The 21777-nt window shown below is 34.0% G+C and overlaps 2 protein-coding genes across 14 annotated transcripts in view; one reads left to right on the top strand and one right to left on the bottom strand.

The window, feature by feature from the left end:
- RyR (Ryanodine receptor) overlaps positions 1-21777 on the top strand; it is a 42926-nt gene that overhangs the window by 1167 nt on the left and 19982 nt on the right. For 5 of the 13 annotated variants that reach the window (XM_018517758.1, XM_018517760.1, XM_018517761.1 and 2 more), the window contains exons 1-21: positions 2357-2410; positions 10455-10559; positions 10639-10737; positions 11625-11639; positions 12449-12526; positions 12609-12684; positions 12948-13060; positions 13140-13339; positions 13482-13664; positions 13757-13928; positions 14053-14222; positions 14380-14504; positions 14602-14972; positions 15095-15426; positions 15805-16913; positions 17306-17514; positions 18564-18663; positions 20318-20516; positions 20602-20975; positions 21323-21545; positions 21629-21658. In XM_018517758.1, coding sequence (XP_018373260.1) covers positions 2357-2410; positions 10455-10559; positions 10639-10737; positions 11625-11639; positions 12449-12526; positions 12609-12684; positions 12948-13060; positions 13140-13339; positions 13482-13664; positions 13757-13928; positions 14053-14222; positions 14380-14504; positions 14602-14972; positions 15095-15426; positions 15805-16913; positions 17306-17514; positions 18564-18663; positions 20318-20516; positions 20602-20975; positions 21323-21545; positions 21629-21658 — 4337 coding nt within the window. Of the gene's footprint in view, positions 1-2016; positions 2411-10454; positions 10560-10638; positions 10738-11624; positions 11640-12448; positions 12527-12608; positions 12685-12947; positions 13061-13139; positions 13340-13481; positions 13665-13756; positions 13929-14052; positions 14223-14379; positions 14505-14601; positions 14973-15094; positions 15427-15804; positions 16914-17305; positions 17515-18000; positions 18101-18563; positions 18664-20317; positions 20517-20601; positions 20976-21322; positions 21546-21628; positions 21659-21777 lie in introns of those variants that run through there. The other 8 variants (XM_018517769.1, XM_018517771.1, XM_018517768.1 and 5 more) reach the window with 6 other exon arrangements.
- LOC108767754 (protamine) lies at positions 4692-6435 on the bottom strand. The gene is made up of 2 exons (XM_018517777.1): positions 6302-6435; positions 4692-5285 (listed from the first exon to the last, which is right to left on the bottom strand). Exons 1-2 carry the CDS (start codon positions 6340-6342, stop codon positions 4865-4867), a joined length of 462 nt encoding a protein of 153 aa, XP_018373279.1. The 5' UTR covers positions 6343-6435; the 3' UTR covers positions 4692-4864.

The raw sequence follows: 21777 nt of genomic DNA on the forward strand, positions 1-21777 counted from the left end.
AGAGGAAATTTATTTCACTATTATTTCACTTTGATGTTACTTTGTAATATCATCGTAAAATAATATCGTAGAGTAATAGTAAATCGTTTCCGATAAAATATTTAATACCGCGAACGATGAAGATAAACGAAATATTTATAGCACACATGTTAGAACATGTAGATTTTATCGGCTTTCTATGAAATTTTTATTTAATTCATTCTGAAGCAATTTTATCAGAAGTGCAATAAATACCCATTCATGTGGATTCAATTATTATAAATAAATATTTAAGAATTTTTGAAGACAGATATATACGCTTTACAAGAAATATCTTTAACCTTCAATTATCATATTAAACGATAATGGGAAAACGAGTCTCATATGGGGATATTTCGGTAAGCTATCGCGGATGCATCTATTTCTGCCGCGTTGCTGGAAATAAACTCTCAGAGAACGTAAAATCAACCAGGCGATCGACAATTCTGTGTCGATGCATTGCAGCGTCGCTGCCAAACTAGGTTTTTTTACTATTCAGATGTGATACAGAAAGAAAGAGAGAGAGAGAGAGAGAGAGAGAGAGAGAGAATACAAAGATTTTGTGTTCAATCAAAATATACACAAGATATTATATAATATTACGAAATGTATTCAATATTTTAATGTAATTTTCATCGCTCTCGACGACTTTAATTTTGTAAAAATAAATGAAATAATAGCAAAGCATCTTAAGATTCTAATTTTTTATATTTTAAAAACGTTACTGCATGTATATTATAACAACAATTTTTATGTAATATCATATATATTTATTGCAAAATTATTTTTATGTTTCGTGTGCTATGTTGTGCGTAATTCACACTGTAATGAAAATCAAAGAAAATAACAAATGTGTATACATTATGACAAATTATTAAACATTAATTAATAATTGTAAAAAGCTTATCAGTGAACATATTATATTAAATTAAACCGGCAGAATTTAATTCAACACAAAAATTATAACATTGAATAAATCATTTAACAATATTCGGTATTTATAACACACATTCTCAAATTATAGAACAAACTACTATTATAATCTTATTCTCATTGCAACGCCATAATTAAATAACTATTATTCGTACTACTTGTGTGAAAACTAAAAGCTATTTAAATGTGCTTAAATTAATGTTAACAACTTGTATTCCATTTATCGCTTATATTTAGTGTAATAATATTGCTTGCAAATATCATTAATCGATATTTTTGACTTTTATATTCAAATCGAAACTAGAATATTAATAACCAGTAAATTTATGCTTTTTACGCTCGCAATATAAGCGAATTAGATCAAATTAATCTTAAATTGGGCGTTTTATTTATAACATTTTCCGATTGTGCTCTTGTAATCCAAGATACTTTCTAATTCTGTAACGTAATCCGTCGGAGCATTCACTCATGACTCACTCATGAACACTCGCCTTTGCGTTCATCAGTGAAATAAGAGATGTGTTTGCTTGAAACTATTTTTATATAACTATAAAATCATCGGAATATATGTGTCTCGTCAAGTGCTTTTAGAATTTTAATAACATATATGAACATTAATAATTGTTTGGATTATTAATGTTCATACGAAACTGTTTGGAAACACTTAACGCTACTCCATTTTCGAAGATTAATTTAAAGATGAATCCAATTAATATGAAGAGCCAAGTTTTTCTCTTTAATTAAAAATCAAATATATAGAACAGAAAAATTCAAATTGTCAAATTAAAAAACCATTCACATAGAAGACCATTCCATTCTACTTTAAGTTATTGCAATATAAGTGACACAACACGTTTACGACGTACGTTTTCATCTTCGAAAACCACCCTTTACCCCTATCGCGTTATTTAGAAAGGTTATTGGAAAGGTAAAAAAAGAAAAACTGTTCAAAAATATTTCACAGTGAGACGGACGGCTGCGTAATGCGAAAACCATATAACATAGTCACATAACGTGGGATTTTTCGCGTTAACGGAATCTCGAGCATGCGGAATTTGATTGAAGGTGTTGGGCGCTTGCGCGAGAGACGTCGGCGAGCGGTCTGGGTGCCATCCGATCAGCAGTGGGTGATCGTCGGTGCCCTACGACGGTTCAGCGCGCCGACGTTGACATCATCGTCGACGTCCTTGACAAGACAAAGAGGCCGGGGAACCGTGTGTAGTGACGGGAGCATGCCGTCCACGCGGAACTGTGAATGACCACCGCGTCCACTTCGAGCATCGATAAGGGTGCCTCGGACACGAAGTGACACGCGAGATACACACGCACACCCACATACGCACGCACGAGAGCGCAGGGGTGACGCAGACGGAGGAGGGTCGTCGCGTGAAAGCGCGTCGAAGGGATGGCCGACAGCGAGGGTGGCTCCGAGCAGGACGACGTATCATTCCTCCGCACGGTAAGTCTTAAACTTCGCTGTGTAAGATTTGGAATGGCGCGATAGAATGGGACCATTGGTTTCAAAGTTTAAGAAGGATGCTGGAGAGACTGTAGACCAGAAAGCTCACAGTATCAGTAATAATGTAAAGTTGCTATTTTTTGGAATGCGAAGGAGATAAATTCGGAAGGCTGGTATCTAAGGATGCTGACAGGAATCTCATAATTAACGGTCTAGGAATGTTGAAGGGATTGTTATCAAGGCTGGAAAGATGAATTTACGTGAAAAGAATTCTGATCTCTTTTTTCATGCAAATCAGAAGCGCATTTTTTATTAATGTGTATTTTTTTATTAACAATTTAATTATAATTATTTTTCTTTACTGGACCCTACATTATTCAACAATGTACGTTATTTAAATAACTAATGAATATCAAAAAGGGTTCACATGATTTCTCGCTTCAACGAATCTATTCGTGATAAACTGGACAAAGATCAAGTAGCTTCATTAATAACTCTGCAAAGTTCACATAAAAGATGGACGTGATATGAAAGGTGTAAAGGTGATGTTTATCGATAGATTTGAAACGAATCGAGTGTTAATATAACAGCCAGTGTATTCGCTAAAAGCGCGTGAGAACGCGGAGGTGATTCGTATTCAATGATTCATTGATGTGTATGTGTGAAAATGAATGAATGCCGATGCAGTTGGTGGAAGTTTGTTTGCACTACAAGAGGTGGACAGACTATATGCATTGCGCGAGCCGGTGTACTGCACTGATGCAGTACAATGATAATATTATCATATTATAGCTTCGTTAACTTAAAATTTCTATAATGCATCTCGGCAGAAATATAGACTAGAGACGTTATACAATAATCTGAAAAATAATATATAAACAAAGGTTTAAATAATTAAAAAATTAATATAATCAAAATAGGGTTACGAGCCAAGCAAAGTCTTAGTACTGAGTTATCATAAAACAAAACAGTTTATTTCTACATACGTTTCGACCCTAATTGGATCATTTTGAATGTTAAAATTGATATAATATAAAAATCAAATAATCATTCAAATAACAATCTTAAAACAATACATGTAACCTAATCTAAAAACTAATATAAAAGATTAAACGTAGTGTATGTACATCAATTATTAGTAGAAGGTTAAGATTGTTGTTCGAATGATTATTTGATTTTTATATTATACCAATTTTAACATTCAAAATGACCCAATTAGGGTCGAAACGTATGTAGAAATAAACTGTTTTGTTTTATGATAACTCAGCACTAAGACCTTGCTTGGCTCGTAGCCCTATTTTTATTATATTAATCTGAAAAATGTTTAATTCTAGAAATTTAATAATTAAAGTTATGTAACACATTATGTTTTCAATTAAATCGAATTACAATGTACTTTTTAAAAAAATTAAAATCACGAAGTATTTATTTAATACTCAGTAAATTCGAACTAACAATAATATAACTGTTAGTTACAATTTCCCATTCAACAATATAACTGTAATATAATACAAGTTGTATATAACAATTATATTGGAAATTATAATTAATAATCATGTCACTGCACTGTTAGTTGATGTTTGTAGAAATAATTTAGTAATCTATATTGATGACGGGTTTAACTTTAAGTAAATTTCAGAATAGTTTGCCTGAGTATTTTCAATTTATGTGTTCAATTTAAATGTTCGCATCCAATTTTTTACGTGGAAAGTTATAACAAGAAAAATCGTATGTGATTTTAACGAAACGCAGAAGCACTTAAAATACCTTGCAGCACAACCTTGACCTCGTTCGACCTACAGAGATCATGCGCGTGAATATAGCCTTGTATTTGTGTCATTGCGTCATAATATTTAATTTATGTTTATGTTATCTATTTATTTGATACTTATAATTAATTATCATACGAAGTAAAATTTATATGCAGACATTTTAAATATTTCACAAATGCAAATATTTTTCCATAATTATAAACTACTAATTATGTTTTATTTTTAACACTTCATTAGCATTTAAATTTAAATTTTTAAATAAGTATATATTTAATAAAAATAATATATATTTCATAAAAACGAAGTTTACAAATTGTACAATTTCAAAAATATTCAACTCATCACACAAAATTGGTCACAAATTGTACAAAATTGCGTATTTCCTTCGTGTTCATTACAACCATTTTACTATTCTTTTTCATTTTTATTTAAAACTCGCTTTAAAATCCTAAAATATATATATACCAAAGGTGTATACACATAGTAATGTATTACTGATAATATTTCGTTCTGCAACTTTGAAATAAAATAAAAATTTAAAGGTTATAAAAGTGTTTCAACAAGCAGAAATTTTCGATATGTTGTTTTATCGGTCATAGTTTATTTTTTAGTTTCTCATATTTTTCGTATTATATATGTTTTGCTTCTTTTGTAATAACTAACGGATTTTTTTTTAGAATGTTTAATCACTATCTCGACCACGTCTTCTTCTTATCCTCCTGCGTCTTCTTCTTATCCTCCTCCGTCCCCTCCCAGACCTTCGTCGTCTTTTCTTTTCTCTTTCTGCCAGACGTATGTACTTCATCCTCTCTTCCTGAGGCAAAGCGCACCATTCCTTGCCAGCCTGACGGGCGACTTCTGTCACATGTTTGCCAGGCATTTTATAATACATCTCAAGATAAAAGATGATATAGGGATTCTGTGAGATAATTCTTCGTCTTATCCTTCTAGATCTAGATCTAGTTCTAGTTCTAGATCCCTGGCCACAATGGCATATAGCTTTTCTTTCGGCCCTTCGTCGGCACCGATCCAAACGTGCTTTCTCAGCATCTGCTTCCTTCTTTTGTTCGCTCACCTTTTTATCCGTTTCTTCAAAAACACCTCTGCAAAGGGTTTTAACTGGTTTATCTCATTATCGTATTCCATTACAATTAATTGTAAATTATAATGCATACAAATATATACAAATTAATTAACATCTATAATATTTAGTTCAAACAAATTGTTAATATTCTCTCCAAATTAATTGTTAATGCGCATTTTTATTATGCATTTAGCGCAATATGTATTACCGATGATTAAAACGATCAAAATGCTTGATTTTCACAAAATTTCTGGTTTTTCTTCAAAGTCGTTTGTCGACTGCTATTTGACTCACTTTACGATCAGCGAGCGCAAATTTTATCACCATGAAGTATACACAGGATGTTCTGGAAATCGTAACCGGGAAGGAAATAATTCTTCAAGTAAAAAAAATTAATTAAAATGTAGTATAAAATTTTTTCATACATTTTTAATAATTTTTCAATTAATAAAATAAATACATTATTGAAATTTATTACATTATTTTAAATTATATCAAACTCAGATTGGCCTAAAAATAGCACTGAATAGTGATTGAATGAATCAAGCAAATTGTAGCTAGTTAAGTACTTGTGTATTTAATGAATATTCAAACTTGATTTTTTAAAATACAAAACACTCTATACGAAAAAATTTGTTCTATATTTTTTACTTACTTTTACACAAGTACTAATCACCTCCTTCTCGGTTGTATTATAATTTCTGGAACATCTTGTATACATAAAGCATACGGAACGTTGAGTAAAAAAATCGATTTCTTCTCCGGAAGGATGGCTTTGATTATCAACACGGGTGCTATCTTCGCGAGGTTAAATAGCCTTTCACGTTCTTAAAAAACCGATGTGGTGAAATCGCGTGCAAAGATACATTTCCGTTAGATTCACCTCACGATAACGTGCAGTGTAAAATCGACGGAGACCAGGAAACTATTCGTGTTCTTATATGAAACGTCACATCCGCACTTTTCGACAGGCTACCTTTCCTACGAATGGATTACGTACCCGAATACGACAGTCAAGTACGGAATATCGCTCACCTGTCATCAAATGTGCTTTCATAAATATTAGGATCCATCATTCGCTGTTACAATTTTTACTTGATAATTTGATTTGGTATTGAAAAGAAAGTGAAATGTCCGCACAAAAACATTCGAAGCTCTACGAATTTAATTCTCTCACTTCGCACGCTCGAGAATAGTCGATGAGTAGGTCCTATCGATTATCAACATTGCGATAACAAGAATTTTCTAATAGAATCATATATCAAAAGTGTGCGCGCTCGACATTGGGATACGGTTAGTCCCGCGTGCAAAGTTAAATTTGCATGTAACTTTGTAATTGCGATCATTTCAACTTCGTCGTAAAAATTGCTTCTTAGCAAGATAATTATTTAAGAAAAATTAAATTTTAATTTACTACGATTAGTTAATTCATATAGAGAAAGTTTGAATAAAAAAAAATTCTAATGCAACTTTAAGATTAGGAAAAATTAATTGTTCAAGTTAAAAAAAATAAATTACTCAAATTTTTGCAGATAAAGTAAAAAAGTATGGGTAACAATGTAATAATATTTCAAAATTCTTTCATTAAAGTAGATATAACTTTTAATTAATTACGTTTCACCTTAATGCCGCCTTCGAGGAGACACTCATAGTCGAGTGATTCATTGTGCAGTTTGCTGACAGTACTTTGCAACACGTGCTATGCACGTCGCGCGCATAGAAATCTAGCGAAGTTTCCAGCACATATCGCATATGTTTTATCGTGGTTCTTCTTTAAAGTCGCTTCTTCAAAGCTAGTCGCTTTTAGTTAATTTTAGAATTTAATGTGACGCTGTTCTGTCTGATCGATAGCTGTCAGCTCGCGTAGCTTTCATTAGTGATGTCGCATCGAAAAGTGATGAATTTATAATTAATATACCGCGATGCAGCGTGCGTCGGATGCACCGCGTATCGAACAACAAACGATATACCACACGCACGATGGGTACACCTTTCTAAAGCTTCTTCCAGCTCAATGGTGCCGTCACGAGGCTCATTTTTTATCGATATGTTTATCAAACGATCACTTTATGCTGATATTTCTCATGAATAAAGGAAGCAACGAATTGTTAAGTTAACTTGAGTAAATTTTAGTTGGAAAGGATTAAATCAAGCTTCGAATTTTTAGAAAGGATTGCTTTAAATAAATTTATATTTTCAGGATTTTTATTTTAACAATGTTTAAGTTTTTTTTAAATATGTTCAATCGTGTATGTGATAACTTTCTCATATCACGCACTAACTTTTTTTCTGTACATCTGAATAAAAAATCTTGAAATGTGCAATATAAATATGAAAAGGTTAAATATGATTTATGATTATTCGTCGGTTTGATGGAATTGTAGGAGTTATCTGCTTGTGAAATGAAGGTTTATCCTTGACCTATACCGCAATATGTGTTTCGATCGTCAACCGACGCCGGAAGTAAACGATGTATTTGGTTCATTATCAATGCATACGTCGCGCTCGTTCATCCACTAAATTACAAACAACTCTATTTTAATGTTAAGAGAAAAAATTAAATATAAAATCTTATGTACTCTTATTTATGTGTTTCCATATAATCTCTGATGTTACATTTATTAACAGTAAAATCAATATTTTAAACACCACAGGAAGAAATTGGATTACATGTTTGATGCAATTATAATAAAAAAAATTAAAATAATAGAGAGTTTTTAATTTTTATTTTATCGCGTACATTATATGGAATCATAATCACGAATTGGAAAATATTTTGAATACAAATATTTCTTCATATAATATATCTAATTAACGTTAGCAATTTATGAATCATAATCCGCGTCATCAGCGAATTGACCGATTGCATTTTATTAATATCTCGATAAACAAGATTAGGATTTCTTGCCAAATTTCCAGCAGAAACTTTCGGTACTTCGCGTGTTTCAAAAGTAAATATACGATCTCACATGGCGAATCGCGTGCCATTTCGTTTAACCCAGCAAGAAGTTATGTTAATGTGTCCTTTAACATTATTTATGCATTTCTCTCCGTTGCATTTCAATTTCTTTTAAACTTAAACAAGTCAAGAATGTGCGTGCCCGTTCCTAGTTACACCCACCGTCGCATTGCATCCGATAACCGAGAATATTCGGATTATATTCTTACTAAAATATAGAGAGAAAAAAAGAGTGAATGTAGTGGTGACGACACAAGTAGGATACGATTAATACGGTGGTGCAAAGCAATTTCATTTGCACGAACGGTCCTGCGAGCCGGGTTCTGCAATCGATTTAACTCTATAATCGGTTGATTGCCTTAGATACGTTGTTATCACATTCTTGATTGTCAATAAATCGTACTGATTAGCGATTGAAAAATAATTGAACGCAAATTGAAGAATAATTCAAGTACAAATTGCTTGCAGGTACTAACAATTTTTTAATTAAAAACTGATAAACGCGCGTGCATGTTTAATCTACTTTAAGTTTATACAATGTACTGTAATTTTCTAATAATATAATAAAGATAACATTTTCTTTAATAATAAAATAAAGATAACATTTTCTGAAAATGTTTTATATATGTATTTGCGATAACAGTTATATAATTTAATATGAGATTTTTAATTGGATTACACATTACTTTATTTAGAACGAAGGTAAAAAAGAAAGCACTTAGATGATTGCTAGGCTGTCGTATTAATTTTCTCCTCATACCATTAAACTGGGCTTGGAAATTGTTAAATACGGGACAATCTTATCTTAGCAACTCATCATATGTAATTTATATATAGGTGTGTACCGATTGAGTAATGAAGTCATCTGATCTAACCATATTACAGAAATACGAGATAAAAGACAACTTTCTCTGAGACTTTCGAGTTTTGCCGGCTTCTACATTCGCTCTCATATATTTTTTATTCATTTTATCGTTCAATTAACTATTCTTTTTTTCCTTTTTCTCTATCGTGTCTTAAGTTAAAGTTAAAGGGCATGAATACATAATTCTTGTTTACAATAGCTGACCGAGTGTAAAGAAAAATAAAACCGTCGATGTAAGAAATTAATATTTTGAGATTGCAACTACAGAAAAGGGCAAAGAGGATAGAGCTAGAAAAAATTCAAAGTACAGAGTAAAATTGAATACAAAGATGAATAAAGTCTACGCATTTAAGGGTAAAATCGGACGCAAATTGAGTGACTCACTCGACGAGCTTTCGAGGCGCGATATTATTGCAAACCTGTATTAAATAACGCCGTTTTCCACTTCTCGCGATGACACGTCCAAAAATTACAAGGTGCATTCGAAGCCGATATACTTGTGTATGTCCGGTCCTCATGCATTCCTGAGGTCGTCCAAATTGGTTTTGGCACGGCGGCCGTATTCTGTAGTTCGGCCGGCATCATAATTCATATGATTTCGCAAAAGCTAATTATTACTATCGCAGTGAAAATGCTTTTTAAAATGATATCATTCAGATCAATGATATCAGTTCGTTATCTGACGACATCTTCATTGAACCTTGATTCCATATCCACAAAATTCTACGGATCGTTACATCGTGGAACCATTTCTGTTGTGGATTGCACAATCCTTAGGTGGTATTGCATATTATTGCAACACAGCAAACATCAACGCGATGCAATTTCGAGAGAAATTTGTGTCAAGATCTTTTTTAATTGCGATTAACATAAATTTCGAATTTAAAGCAATGGAAATATTTGTATACATGTATATATATATATATATATATATATACAAACACACACATATATATACATATAGTTAAAGTAATTATTGAAGATCTACTTGAACAATAAATTATTTTTTTCAGAAATTTTATAAAATTATTCTAAAATTAACATTTTAATGCTCATCAATGCAATTCTGGGTATGGCAACTTTTTTCCAATGCTTTTTCCACATTGCCTATAACATTTTTATTAATAAAGATACATATAACATTTACTAGATATCATTATATTTCTTAATGCCATTTGACGTTTGGATTGAAAAGAATTTCGCAATATGTTTATTTTTATGAAAATTATAAACAATGAATTGAATTATATGCTATACTCAAGTATGTCATAACGTGACATAAAGGTGAAGTTCGCTTTCCTTAAAAAATAAAGTAGATCATTGTTATGCAGAACACACATAAAGATATCATCTAAAATTTACAGGAGGATATGGTATGCCTGTCCTGTACCGCAACAGGAGAGAGGGTCTGCCTGGCAGCCGAGGGTTTCGGTAATCGACACTGTTTTCTCGAAAATATCGCAGATAAGGTAAAAGCGAGTGTGCAAATTTCGCAAACAACGTCTCTTATCTCGTCTTTGTGCATACTTAATCCCTCTTCTCTTCCAGAACATACCACCGGACTTGTCGCAATGCGTATTCGTGATAGAGCAGGCCCTCTCGGTGAGGGCCCTACAGGAATTGGTTACCGCTGCCGGCTCCGAGACGGTAACGTATAAATTATCTGCTTAATATCATACACTCGTATGACTTCAGCTTTGCTAACGAAACTCGTAGATCCAGGAAATAGTGGTAGTTTCTACTCGTGCCATCAATGAAACAGCGACTCCTTCATTTCAAGGGAGGTGAATAATTCGAACATGTGACTACGAATGACGAGGCTCATACAGCCGAGCTTGACTCATACGATCCGCTAATTGTAGTTTACGCGAACAGTACGATCACCCGCGTCTCGCGATTAGAAGCTCTTTACATTACAAATTAATGGTCAAATATTAGGCTGTTACACGCGCTCGACCTGTATAGGAGTGGGCCATAAAACCCGCCCCCTTTTGCCAGTTTCTGTGTAAAAAGTTCCGGAACAGCACACAGGTCTAAAAGATGTTTAAGAAAGAAGAAACGCTGAATGGTATCCGAAAAAATTGGGATGTCTTCTAGTGTAACATCTTTACAACGTCTGTTAGATCTTTAGGTTTGCTCAATTTTTCCGCCGAATAATTTCCGAAAGATTCCTTATACGGAATAGCTTCTCTTCAATGCATCTGCAAGCAACCACCCCGCCGCACCCCTTGTCCGAATGATTGTGGCATGTGTCCATAGTCGTGTAAAAAGACTTCACATCAATTTCATCAATTTCATGTTTTATCATTCTCTGTTGATGGTTCCTATCTGTGATTTTGTCACTCAAAACATGTCAGCATTGTAGAAAGAATAGAACATCATCTAAAAATTTAATCGAGATCCATTATCATAAATAATCGCGAAATGTATTATTTTATTTCCCTTTTTCTCTTTCTGTGCCTTTTTCTTTACAACAAATTTAAATTCGACACTTGACGAACGAGATTCATTACCTTTTATGTTTTTCTTTACAGCAACAAGACAGTTTAGTAAGTATAATTTTCGTACCGTCTGCGGGGCGCCGTAACGTGCTCTTGGGTAAAACGATCATTTGTTTGTGTGTTAGAATATCGTAATGTTCGATCGAGTTTGGGTGAAGATACAAGTGTAGATAAGTACGTTCGTGGCAAAGGCCTCAGCCAAATTTCGAAAAATACGATAGTCCATATTCATGTCTCTATTTAGCGTCACTTAAACGTGATTTCACATTGCATTACGTTGCATTTGTACAACGTAAAGATATAGACTTATAAATTAAATAGTAATAATTTTTTAAATCTAATTTACATGGTTTTTAAGATAAATAGCTGTATTGTTTTGATTCTTGACATTTACATAATAGAATTTCATAGAATTATTTAATATAGAATTTTAATAATAATTTACTTTTTACAGAATTATATAATAGTATTTAATTTCTCCTAAATTTTTTTTCACCAAATACCGAGATGTTATTTCACCCATCGATCAATTAAGCTATCATGTCTGAGAAGTACAGTTAACATTAATATAACGAATATATTGGGATTAATAACAGCAACCGCTTTCTTTCGTTTGACTGCATAATGTCGTATTAACAGCTACATTCGAAAACGTTTAGTGCTGTGTCTTCAATTTACGCCTCATAAGCTTCGCATCGTAGCCTGACCAGCACTTATGGCCTTCTCTTATCAGTACGCTTGTAGAAGTTGTCTAAGAAACTGTTATTTTGCGAACTATTAAAATCTCGTACGATATATGAGAGGAACATTAGCATGAGGGGTTGCAAGGGCTTTGACCAATCCTTTGATGCTTCCAGGGAAAGGGCACCGGGTCAGGGCACAGGACCTTGTTATACGGTAACGCCATATTATTGCGACATCTAAACAGCGACATGGTAAATTGCTCTTCTTTATAATAACGCTGTTATGCCACATTAATTTTTCATGGTTACGTAAATCTATGATCGTATACTGCAGTACCTGGCGTGTCTATCAACGAGTTCGTCGAACGATAAGCTAGCCTTTGACGTCGGTCTACAGGAACATTCTCATGGTCGGTGCAACGCAATTACGCTTCAACTCTCAACAATCCTTTTATCGAAGTTAACGTTATTTCTCTCTATTCCGGCATTGGCATAATATATCGCTTTGTTAAACATTCATGAATAATTACTTCTTAAATGAACTTATAACTTTTGACAGAATTGAAACAAAATTGAAGTTTGAAGTTGCATGTAAAGCTGGTAAACTTTTGACGGGTCGAGAAGTATGGAATCTCGTGATCGTTCGAAATTTCTTAAAGTTTTATTCTCGAAGGTGAGGCATGTTGGTGGACTGTGCACCCCGCCTCCAAGCAGAGATCCGAGGGTGAGAAGGTACGTGTAGGTGACGATCTTATTCTGGTATCTGTTGCGACCGAACGATATTTGGTAAGTTTGACAAAAGATTATAATATTTCAAAGGATTTCTTGTGGAATAGAAAAAGAATTTATATCTCTCTCGTTCCAGCACACGACGAAAGAAAATGACCTGTCAGTGGTGAACGCATCTTTTCACGTGACGCATTGGTCGGTACAACCATATGGTACCGGTATCAGTAGGATGAAGTACGTCGGTTATGTCTTCGGCGGTGATGTGTTGAGGTTCTTCCACGGAGGCGACGAGTGTTTGACGATACCATCGACATGGAGTCCAGCACCCAGTCAAAAGTAAGCTCTTTTAGAAGGGTAAAATAATCTCTTTTATAATTACAAGAGTAGCGTAAAATTATAAAAAAATTATCGTTATTTTGAAAATAGGAGAGAGGATAGAAATAATCGTTTTACAGATATTTTCTTCGTGGTTTTACAGCCTCGTAATCTACGAGGGCGGTAGCGTGATGAGCCAAGCGAGGTCGTTATGGAGACTAGAACTCGCCAGGACAAAATGGGCGGGCGGCTTCATCAACTGGCTACATCCCATGCGGATCAGACACTTAACAACTGGACGTTATCTTGGTGTGAAGGAGAACAACGAGCTCTATCTGGTCGATAGGTTAATATTTATTTTTAGAAAAGTTCAAGGGTCACGGCAATTCTTAGAGGATCATGATAATGTTTCCGAAATTCCGGATTTTTTTTTCTAAGGAACGAGGCGACAATTGAAACCTCGACGTTCTGGCTGCGGCAAGAGAAGGATGATCAAAAGATTGTTCTTGAGGACAAGGATCTGGAGGTCATCGGAATGCCGATTATAAAGTATGGTGACTCTACCGTGATTATGCAACATGCCACCACGTGCCTCTGGGTGTCCTATAAAGTAAATCAAAAAATTAATTTTTCTAACTTTCTTCTAAAATTAAACATTAAAAATAATTAAATAATTACTTGTAATAAAAATTACGACAGTAATTCTCATGAGATTTATCGCGATATTGTTTTAGTCATACGAAACGAAAAAGAAGGGTGTCGGAAAAGTTGAAGAGAAACAGGCAGTACTCCATGAAGAGGGTAAGATGGACGATGGTTTGGATTTTTCTAGATCACAGGAAGAAGAATCTCGCACTGCTCGCGTCATCAGAAAGTGCAGTAGCTTGTTTACTCAATTCATCACGTAAGTTTTTGTAGTTGAAATATTTTTAAAATGTAAAAAGAGATAAAAGAAAATTATGTACTATATATAGAAGTATGAAAGACAGATAAAAAATATCGGATATCAAGTAGAGAGAAAACGGGATAGGAGTTTACTAAAAATACCGAATATGTTTTAGAGGCCTAGAAACGCTGCAAGTGGATAGAAGAGCGTCCATGTTTTTTCAAAACGTGAATCTTAATGAAATGGTAATGTGTCTTGAAGACTTGATCAATTACTTTGCTCAACCCGAGGACGATATGGGTAAGAAGATATTCTTACATAATATTTTTAGATCTTTCTTTTTTTCTTAATATAATCTCTCTCTTCAGATTACTTTGCTAACAATAGATTCTTTCAGAACACGAAGAGAAACAGAATAAGTTCCGAGCTCTCAGAAATCGTCAGGATTTGTTCCAAGAGGAGGGTATATTAAATCTGATCCTCGAAGCTATTGACAAGATTAACGTGATTACTTCGCAAGGATTTCTCGTCGCTCTTTCCGGCGACGAGAGCGGTCAGGCTTGGGATCAGATATCCGGGTATCTCTATCAACTACTGGCAGCCATTATTAAAGGAAATCACACCAACTGCGCTCAGTTCGCCAATAGTAATCGTCTGAATTGGCTGTTTAGTCGATTGGGCTCGCAGGCTTCCAGTGAGGGAACTGGAATGTTGGATGTACTTCATTGTGTTCTGATTGATTCACCGGAGGCTTTAAATATGATGAGGGTAAATTGCTTTTGCAATGTAGATTAGCTATTTGACAAACAATAATATTCTCACGAATAAAGCTTTTATAGAATAAGTTAAATCTAATAAAAATTTATATAAAATGAATCCAATTTTTTCAGGATGAGCATATAAAAGTAATTATTTCTCTGCTGGAGAAACACGGTAGAGATCCGAAAGTTCTGGATGTCTTGTGTTCGCTATGCGTCGGTAATGGTGTCGCGGTACGCTCTTCACAAAATAACATTTGCGATTTTCTGCTGCCTGGAAAAAATTTGCTCCTCCAAACGCAGCTGGTGGATCATGTGGCGAGCGTTAGACCAAATATATTTGTCGGCAGAGTTGAGGGCTCGGCTCTTTATCAAAAATGGTATTTTGAGGTGACAGTGGATCACATTGAACAGACGACTCACATGATGCCGCATTTGCGAATCGGATGGGCGAACACCGCTGGGTAAATTAAGTTAGATTACGTTTTCTAAGTCTTCATTTACAATGTAAAAATGGAAAGAACGATTTCGCTGAAGTATCTAAAAATTTAGATAGATACAAATGTGAAAATACTTTTGTTGGACTATTAAAATAATTACGTAGAAAATTCAAGCATGATAAGTAAGGCTGTAAAAAATGTTAACATTTTAATTACCAGCTTGAATATATCTTACATAATCATTTTAATGATTTTAACAAAATTATTTTTAGATCTATAGTTAAATTCCGTGTATTTTGGCTATAATTTCTTAAAGTAGTAGTTATGTATCTTTGGTATTCAATTAAGTTTTAAGTTTCGTATTATCAAGAAGTTTAATAAAGTAAAATTTTTTCCTCACAGTTATATGCCGTATCCCGGTGGTGGTGAAAAATGGGGTGGAAACGGCGTAGGTGATGATTTGTATTCGTTCGGATTTGATGGCGCTTATCTATGGACCGGCGGTAGGAAGACACAAGTAGTTCAAAGTGCCACTGAGCCTTACATACGAAAAAGCGACGTGATCGGTTGCGCTTTGGATCTAACGGTGCCCGTGATAACGTTTACTTTCAATGGCACTCACATTATGGGCTCTTTTCGAAACTTTAATCTAGATGGCATGTTCTTTCCTGCTATCAGTTGCTCGTCTAAACTCTCCTGCAGATTTTTACTGGGTGGTGATCACGGTCGACTAAAGTTCCAACCACCGGAAGAGTTTTCGCCGCTGGTGGAGAGCCTGCTGCCGCAACAAATTCTGTCACTGGACCCATGTTTCTATTTTGGTAATATGAATAAGGTGGTGCTGGCGGGTCCGTGGCTGGTCGAGGACGACACTGCCTTCGTTCCAGCTCCGGTCGATACTTCCATGGTCAACCTCCCTGCCTATGTCGAGCAGATTAGAGATAAATTGGCGGAGAACATTCACGAGATGTGGGCGATGAATAAAATCGAAGCCGGTTGGATCTACGGCGAGGTCAGGGATGATCTAAGGAAGATACACCCCTGTATAGTACAGTTCGAGCGACTACCAGCCGCGGAAAAGCGCTATGATACTCAATTGGCTGTGCAGACCTTGAAGACCATTTTGGCACTGGGATATTACATCACCATGGATAAGCCCCCATCTAGAATAAAAACTTTGAGGTTGCCAAATGAACCATTTTTGCAAAGTAGTGGATATAAACCAGCTCCTCTTGATCTATCTGCGATCACGTTGACTCCTAAAATGGAGGAGCTCGTAGATCAATTAGCAGAAAACACGCATAATCTTTGGGCAAAGGAAAGAATCAGTCAAGGGTGGACATACGGATTGAACGAGGATTCGGAAATGAGGAGAAGTCCCCACTTGGTACCGTATCCGAAAGTCGATGAAGCTATCAAAAAAGCCAATCGAGATACAGCCAGCGAAACCGTCAGGACTCTGTTGGTTTACGGATACATGCTCGATCCACCCACTGGAGAACAGCATGAGGGTGAGAATTTTAATCCTGGCTAAATGTACTCGTTTATTCAAAAAAACAAATCAAGTTTTCCTCAAAGATAACACTGTATCTTTTTTTTTCAAGTATTTACGAAACATGTGTGTGTGTATATATATATATATATATATATAAAACATTACTGCTATTAATTTAATATTATATAATTACAATTTGTAATAATTAATTACCATACAAATAAAAATTATTTTCGTCCTCCTAAAGTCCTAAATTTTAATTTGTATTGGTTGTTTGTAAAGCTTTAAATGTGTGCATTAAATTCAAATAGCGATTATTTTTTAGAGTTTTTAGAGTACATATTTTTTAAAGATTTTGATAGATTATACGTATTAATATAATGTATTTACTTTCTCTGATATTTCTAGCATTGCTTTTGGAGGCAAGCAGATTACGACAATTATACTTCAGAACTTACAGGGTTGAGAAACATTATGCAGTAAGCAGTGGAAAATGGTATTTCGAGTTCGAAGTTCTCACAGCTGGGCCTATGCGAGTCGGTTGGGCGAAAGCCGATTGTATGCCAGGAAGTATGCTAGGCAGTGATGAAAGTACTTGGGCATTTGATGGTTATAACGTAAGTGTCGATATAATTTCTTTTTTCATAATTTAACATTCAAAATTAGAACGACAATATTCATTGAAATTTGATGAAACAATTTTTCCAATCGTTAGAATGATAATTCGGCATTTTTCTAAAATATTAGATTTTTTTTCGAATTAAGTAATGAATAAATAAAATGAACAGATTAAATAAAAATATCTTTGTGCAAATTAAATTCAAATTTACTTCATCTTTTATTAAAAAACTGTGATATATTTTCCGTAATTTTAAATATATTGTAGCCACGAAAGGTGAGAACTTTATATAGATTTTAAAGTTCATTTTTTTATTAATTTAAAGTTCGTATTTAATTTATTTTTACAAAAATATTAATCAAGGAAGTTGCGTGCAATCACGGAAATTCTTATGTTGTAAGAATGCAAATATTAATTATAAGCGCTATATGGCTTTTATTGCGATCTATGAAACATGAATAATCCATAAGAACATGAATGTCAGGTGACTAAAGTGCACGCTGGCACCCACGAGTCATTTGGTCACAAATATCAAGTGGGCGACATAGTTGGATGTTTCATTGACGTGGCAGACCGAACGATCAGTAAGAGTCCCATTTTCCAAATTAGCCGATCTTAGAGGCCCCACTATACGTATACACATCTTTTCTTTTCCTGAGTTTTCTCGTCACTACTATTGTCTTTGTCTCGCTCTATATGTTTCTTTTCATGTTGACTTTGGTTTTATATCTTACATCCTTGTCCCAAGACAAATAAAATCGCTGGTACTATTTCATTCGGCGAAGTGTGGCTTGATCTTTATCGATATCGAGGGAGGAAAAACCGCGTAATTTCCTCGAGGTATCTTACTTAACTGTATACTATGCCAAACCTTTAATATCGCATGAGTATAAATGACATCAAGAGCGATATTAATAGCGATAGAGAAAATAAATGTGTACAAGGTGTTTAAGACCGCGGACAAAAATAGAGCGGTTGGATTACCGGTCTGTCCTGATCTTCACGAGCGAAAGTAACCTTGAACTGGTGAACCATTCTGTTTTAAAGGAGGAAAAAGTATACTCGGGCACAGCCGAAACGTTCGGCAAACAATGGCAGGTCGGAGACGTTGTCGGTGTTTTCCTGGATCTAATTGACCGAACGATTAGTAAGACGGAATTTTTAAGCGAACGCTTTAGCTGCCATATCTCAAGCTATACACATACGATTTGATCTCTGGTGATAGATTACTGGATACAGACATTGCGATTTTTAACACGAACCGTTTTGCTCTGCATAGTTATTCGCGTTAGATAGTTCTGTAACATAATATATTAGATCTCTATACAATATTAGATCTTTAATATAATATTAACCGTGTAAATATATTATACAAATTGTATTGAAAACAAAAATATAACAGCGCAAAAAATTGAATAAATAATTATACAAAATTAAAATAATATTTAATTTACAGAACACAATATAATTTTGGAATCATTTGATGTTCAAATAGACATTTATTAGGCAAAATTTTCGCGCCATGCACTTCGAGGAAGAGTTATTCCATTAATGCTTTCTTGGTAAAAAGAAACTCCGTTGTGACGGTTGCTTAAACAACTGGGGAAACCATGCATTTTTCACACAAAATTATTTCATCTTGTCATTTTAACACATTTCTTTATGGGGTTAACCACAAAACCAGAAGCAGTCCTGGTTTCTACCATCATTAATAATTCTCTCAAGCGACGAAAATCATAATCTGCCCAATGTCTTCTCCGGTATCCAGTACTCTACTCAGTGTTTATACTGTCAGCGACAACAGTGCTTCTATAATTCATACCTACTAATCACTAACACTAGGGTGACCCCAGATATTATATATATCGATCATATCACGTGCATTCTGAAACAGTAATCTCCGAATATACAATTATTTTACGAACACAAAAACACATGATAAAATTTTTTCAAAAATGTCACAGCCTCTTTGTCTTTTTAAACTATTTATCTTTCTCTAAATATGATATTTTCTATTAATTACAAACTATTAATTACAAACTAATGCCAAATACTGCACGTGAACATGGGTTAAACTATCGAATAAAAAATATTGAAGAAGATCTCTCGTTGTCCTGTTTATGAACTGTTAAACTCTTTTCATTTTTTTATCTCTATATATATTTATATTTTGTTATTTTTTATTGTAAGAGTTATTACTTAGTGCATCTCTCTCGTCTGTGTATGATAATATTGCACATATTTGATTTTTACATCACTTTCAAATAACGCCGCTGGCATGCCTATTTTGTTTGATTTTGTGTTAATGGGTCGTATGAGTAAAGATAAAATGAGTGCTTTATTTTCGAATTTTGAAATATTTTAATATATATATATTTTTCTCCAAATATCTAAAAACTATGGATGAAAGCAGATGCTCTTCATACGGCCTTTAACACCTGCTTTGCTGTAATTTATATTTACAAAGTGTTTCAAGCCGTTAAGAGAATCTTATTAAAATTTTTAGTACGATTATTTTTTTTATACAAATCGTAAAAGCTTACGTTTTATATGTGTCATAACATTCGATATTTACGAATTGTAATAATTATTTATCGCCTAATTAGATTTCTGTTTTTTTCTAATAAGCCGAAACGAATGTTTGACAGTTAAAATTATTGAGTAAAAGATATATCACTTGGTAACCATTATTGTTACTTTATTTTGTACAACTTTCTGAATTATATTGTTCGTTTCGACTTTTCATAATAATATGCTCAATGTAAGTATATCGCAATACAAATCTGCGAATTACGTTATAGGTTTCTCCTTAAATGGAGAATTGCTAATGGATGCACTCGGTGGTGAAACTTCTTTCGCCGATGTGCAAGGCGACTCTTTCGTGCCTGCGTTTACCCTTGGCGTTGGGCAAAAGGCAAGACTAACATTTGGCCAAGATGTAAACACCCTGAAATTTTTTACTACTTGTGGTTTGCAGGAGGGTTATGAACCGTTCTGTGTGTAAGTAACTTTAATTTCTTTATTAAAATAAAATACAGCAAGTGACAGAAAAATAAAAATTAATGTCGTTTATTAATTTTCTCAGGAACATGAATCGTCTAGTCACGTATTGGTATACGAAAGATCAGCCCATTTTCGAGAACACCGATGACATGGCCGACACGCGAATCGACGTGGCTAGGATACCAGCTGGTTCCGACACACCGCCGTGTATGAAAATATCTCACAACACGTTCGAAACGATGGAGAAGGCTAATTGGGAATTTCTACGATTATCATTACCTGTAATTTGCCAATCTAGTTTCATAACGGAGGGTGAGAAGTTGCGCAGGTGGCAGGAGATTAAAACGCGGCAGAACAGACTTTTAGCCGAGCAAATTGAGCAAGGGCAACAGACAGCACCGTCGGCTCATTTAGAACAGATTATGAAATCTGGCTTCAGTATGAGCGATATCAAAGGTAATTACATAGAAACCATTAATTTAAAAATATGATTTGTGATTTATATTCGAAATGTATATAACACATAAAAAATGTTTAATTAAAATAAAAATTTGTGGCTATAAAAATAAATCAAATATAAGTAACTTAATATATTTGATTTATATTTGAGAAATCTTTTTAAATTTATTCACTAGTTGTAATTAAAAAAAAATTTTAGATAAATTGATTGATGAAAAGATTGATTGGTTTTTAAATAAAACTATTTAATCTAGCAATAATATTATAATATCTAGTAATGCTATAGTAATGATATACCGATTATAATATTATGCAACAAATTTAATACAAATATTACTGAATAGGACTGCAAAGAAATTATTCGGAAGATGCGGCTGAGGCGGACGAGATGATGAAAGAATCGCCGCTTCCTATGCAAAGAGGTAAGCCTGCCAGACCGCCCAGGAAAGGTTCACTTTATGGATCACGTTTAGATAACGCGATCAGTGACGCTGAAATGAATGGATATGGCGAGATGAATGGTGACATAAAGGACGAGAAGAAGAAACGTGGTCGCTCACCTTTTCGGTAAGCATGAATTATATTAATAACTATTGTCTGTAGTGAATGTTGTAAAAAACAAATTGACTTCGATACTTTGACTTTGTTAGCAAGCTTAGCAAAGAAATGGAGGATGCACCGTAAGTTTTTTTAAGTTTTTTTCCCAACGCTATTATGAAATATAATCATTAATATGTTTAATTCAATGTTATATCTCAGTAATTAATTGAATAACATTGATTTTATTTTATTTTGTTAT

This window comes from Trachymyrmex cornetzi, unplaced genomic scaffold (assembly GCF_001594075.2).
Source record: "Trachymyrmex cornetzi isolate Tcor2-1 unplaced genomic scaffold, Tcor1.1 scaffold725, whole genome shotgun sequence".
Classification (NCBI taxonomy): Eukaryota; Metazoa; Arthropoda; class Insecta; order Hymenoptera; family Formicidae; genus Trachymyrmex; species Trachymyrmex cornetzi.

Coding starts and splice junctions, on each gene's coding strand:
- LOC108767754 (XM_018517777.1), bottom strand. CDS start 6,342: ATGATGGATCCTAATATTTATGAAAGCACATTTGATGACAG. Junction 5,286..6,301: donor GAAAGCACATTTGATGACAG/GTGAGCGATATT, acceptor AACCCTTTGCAG/AGGTGTTTTTGAAGAAACGG.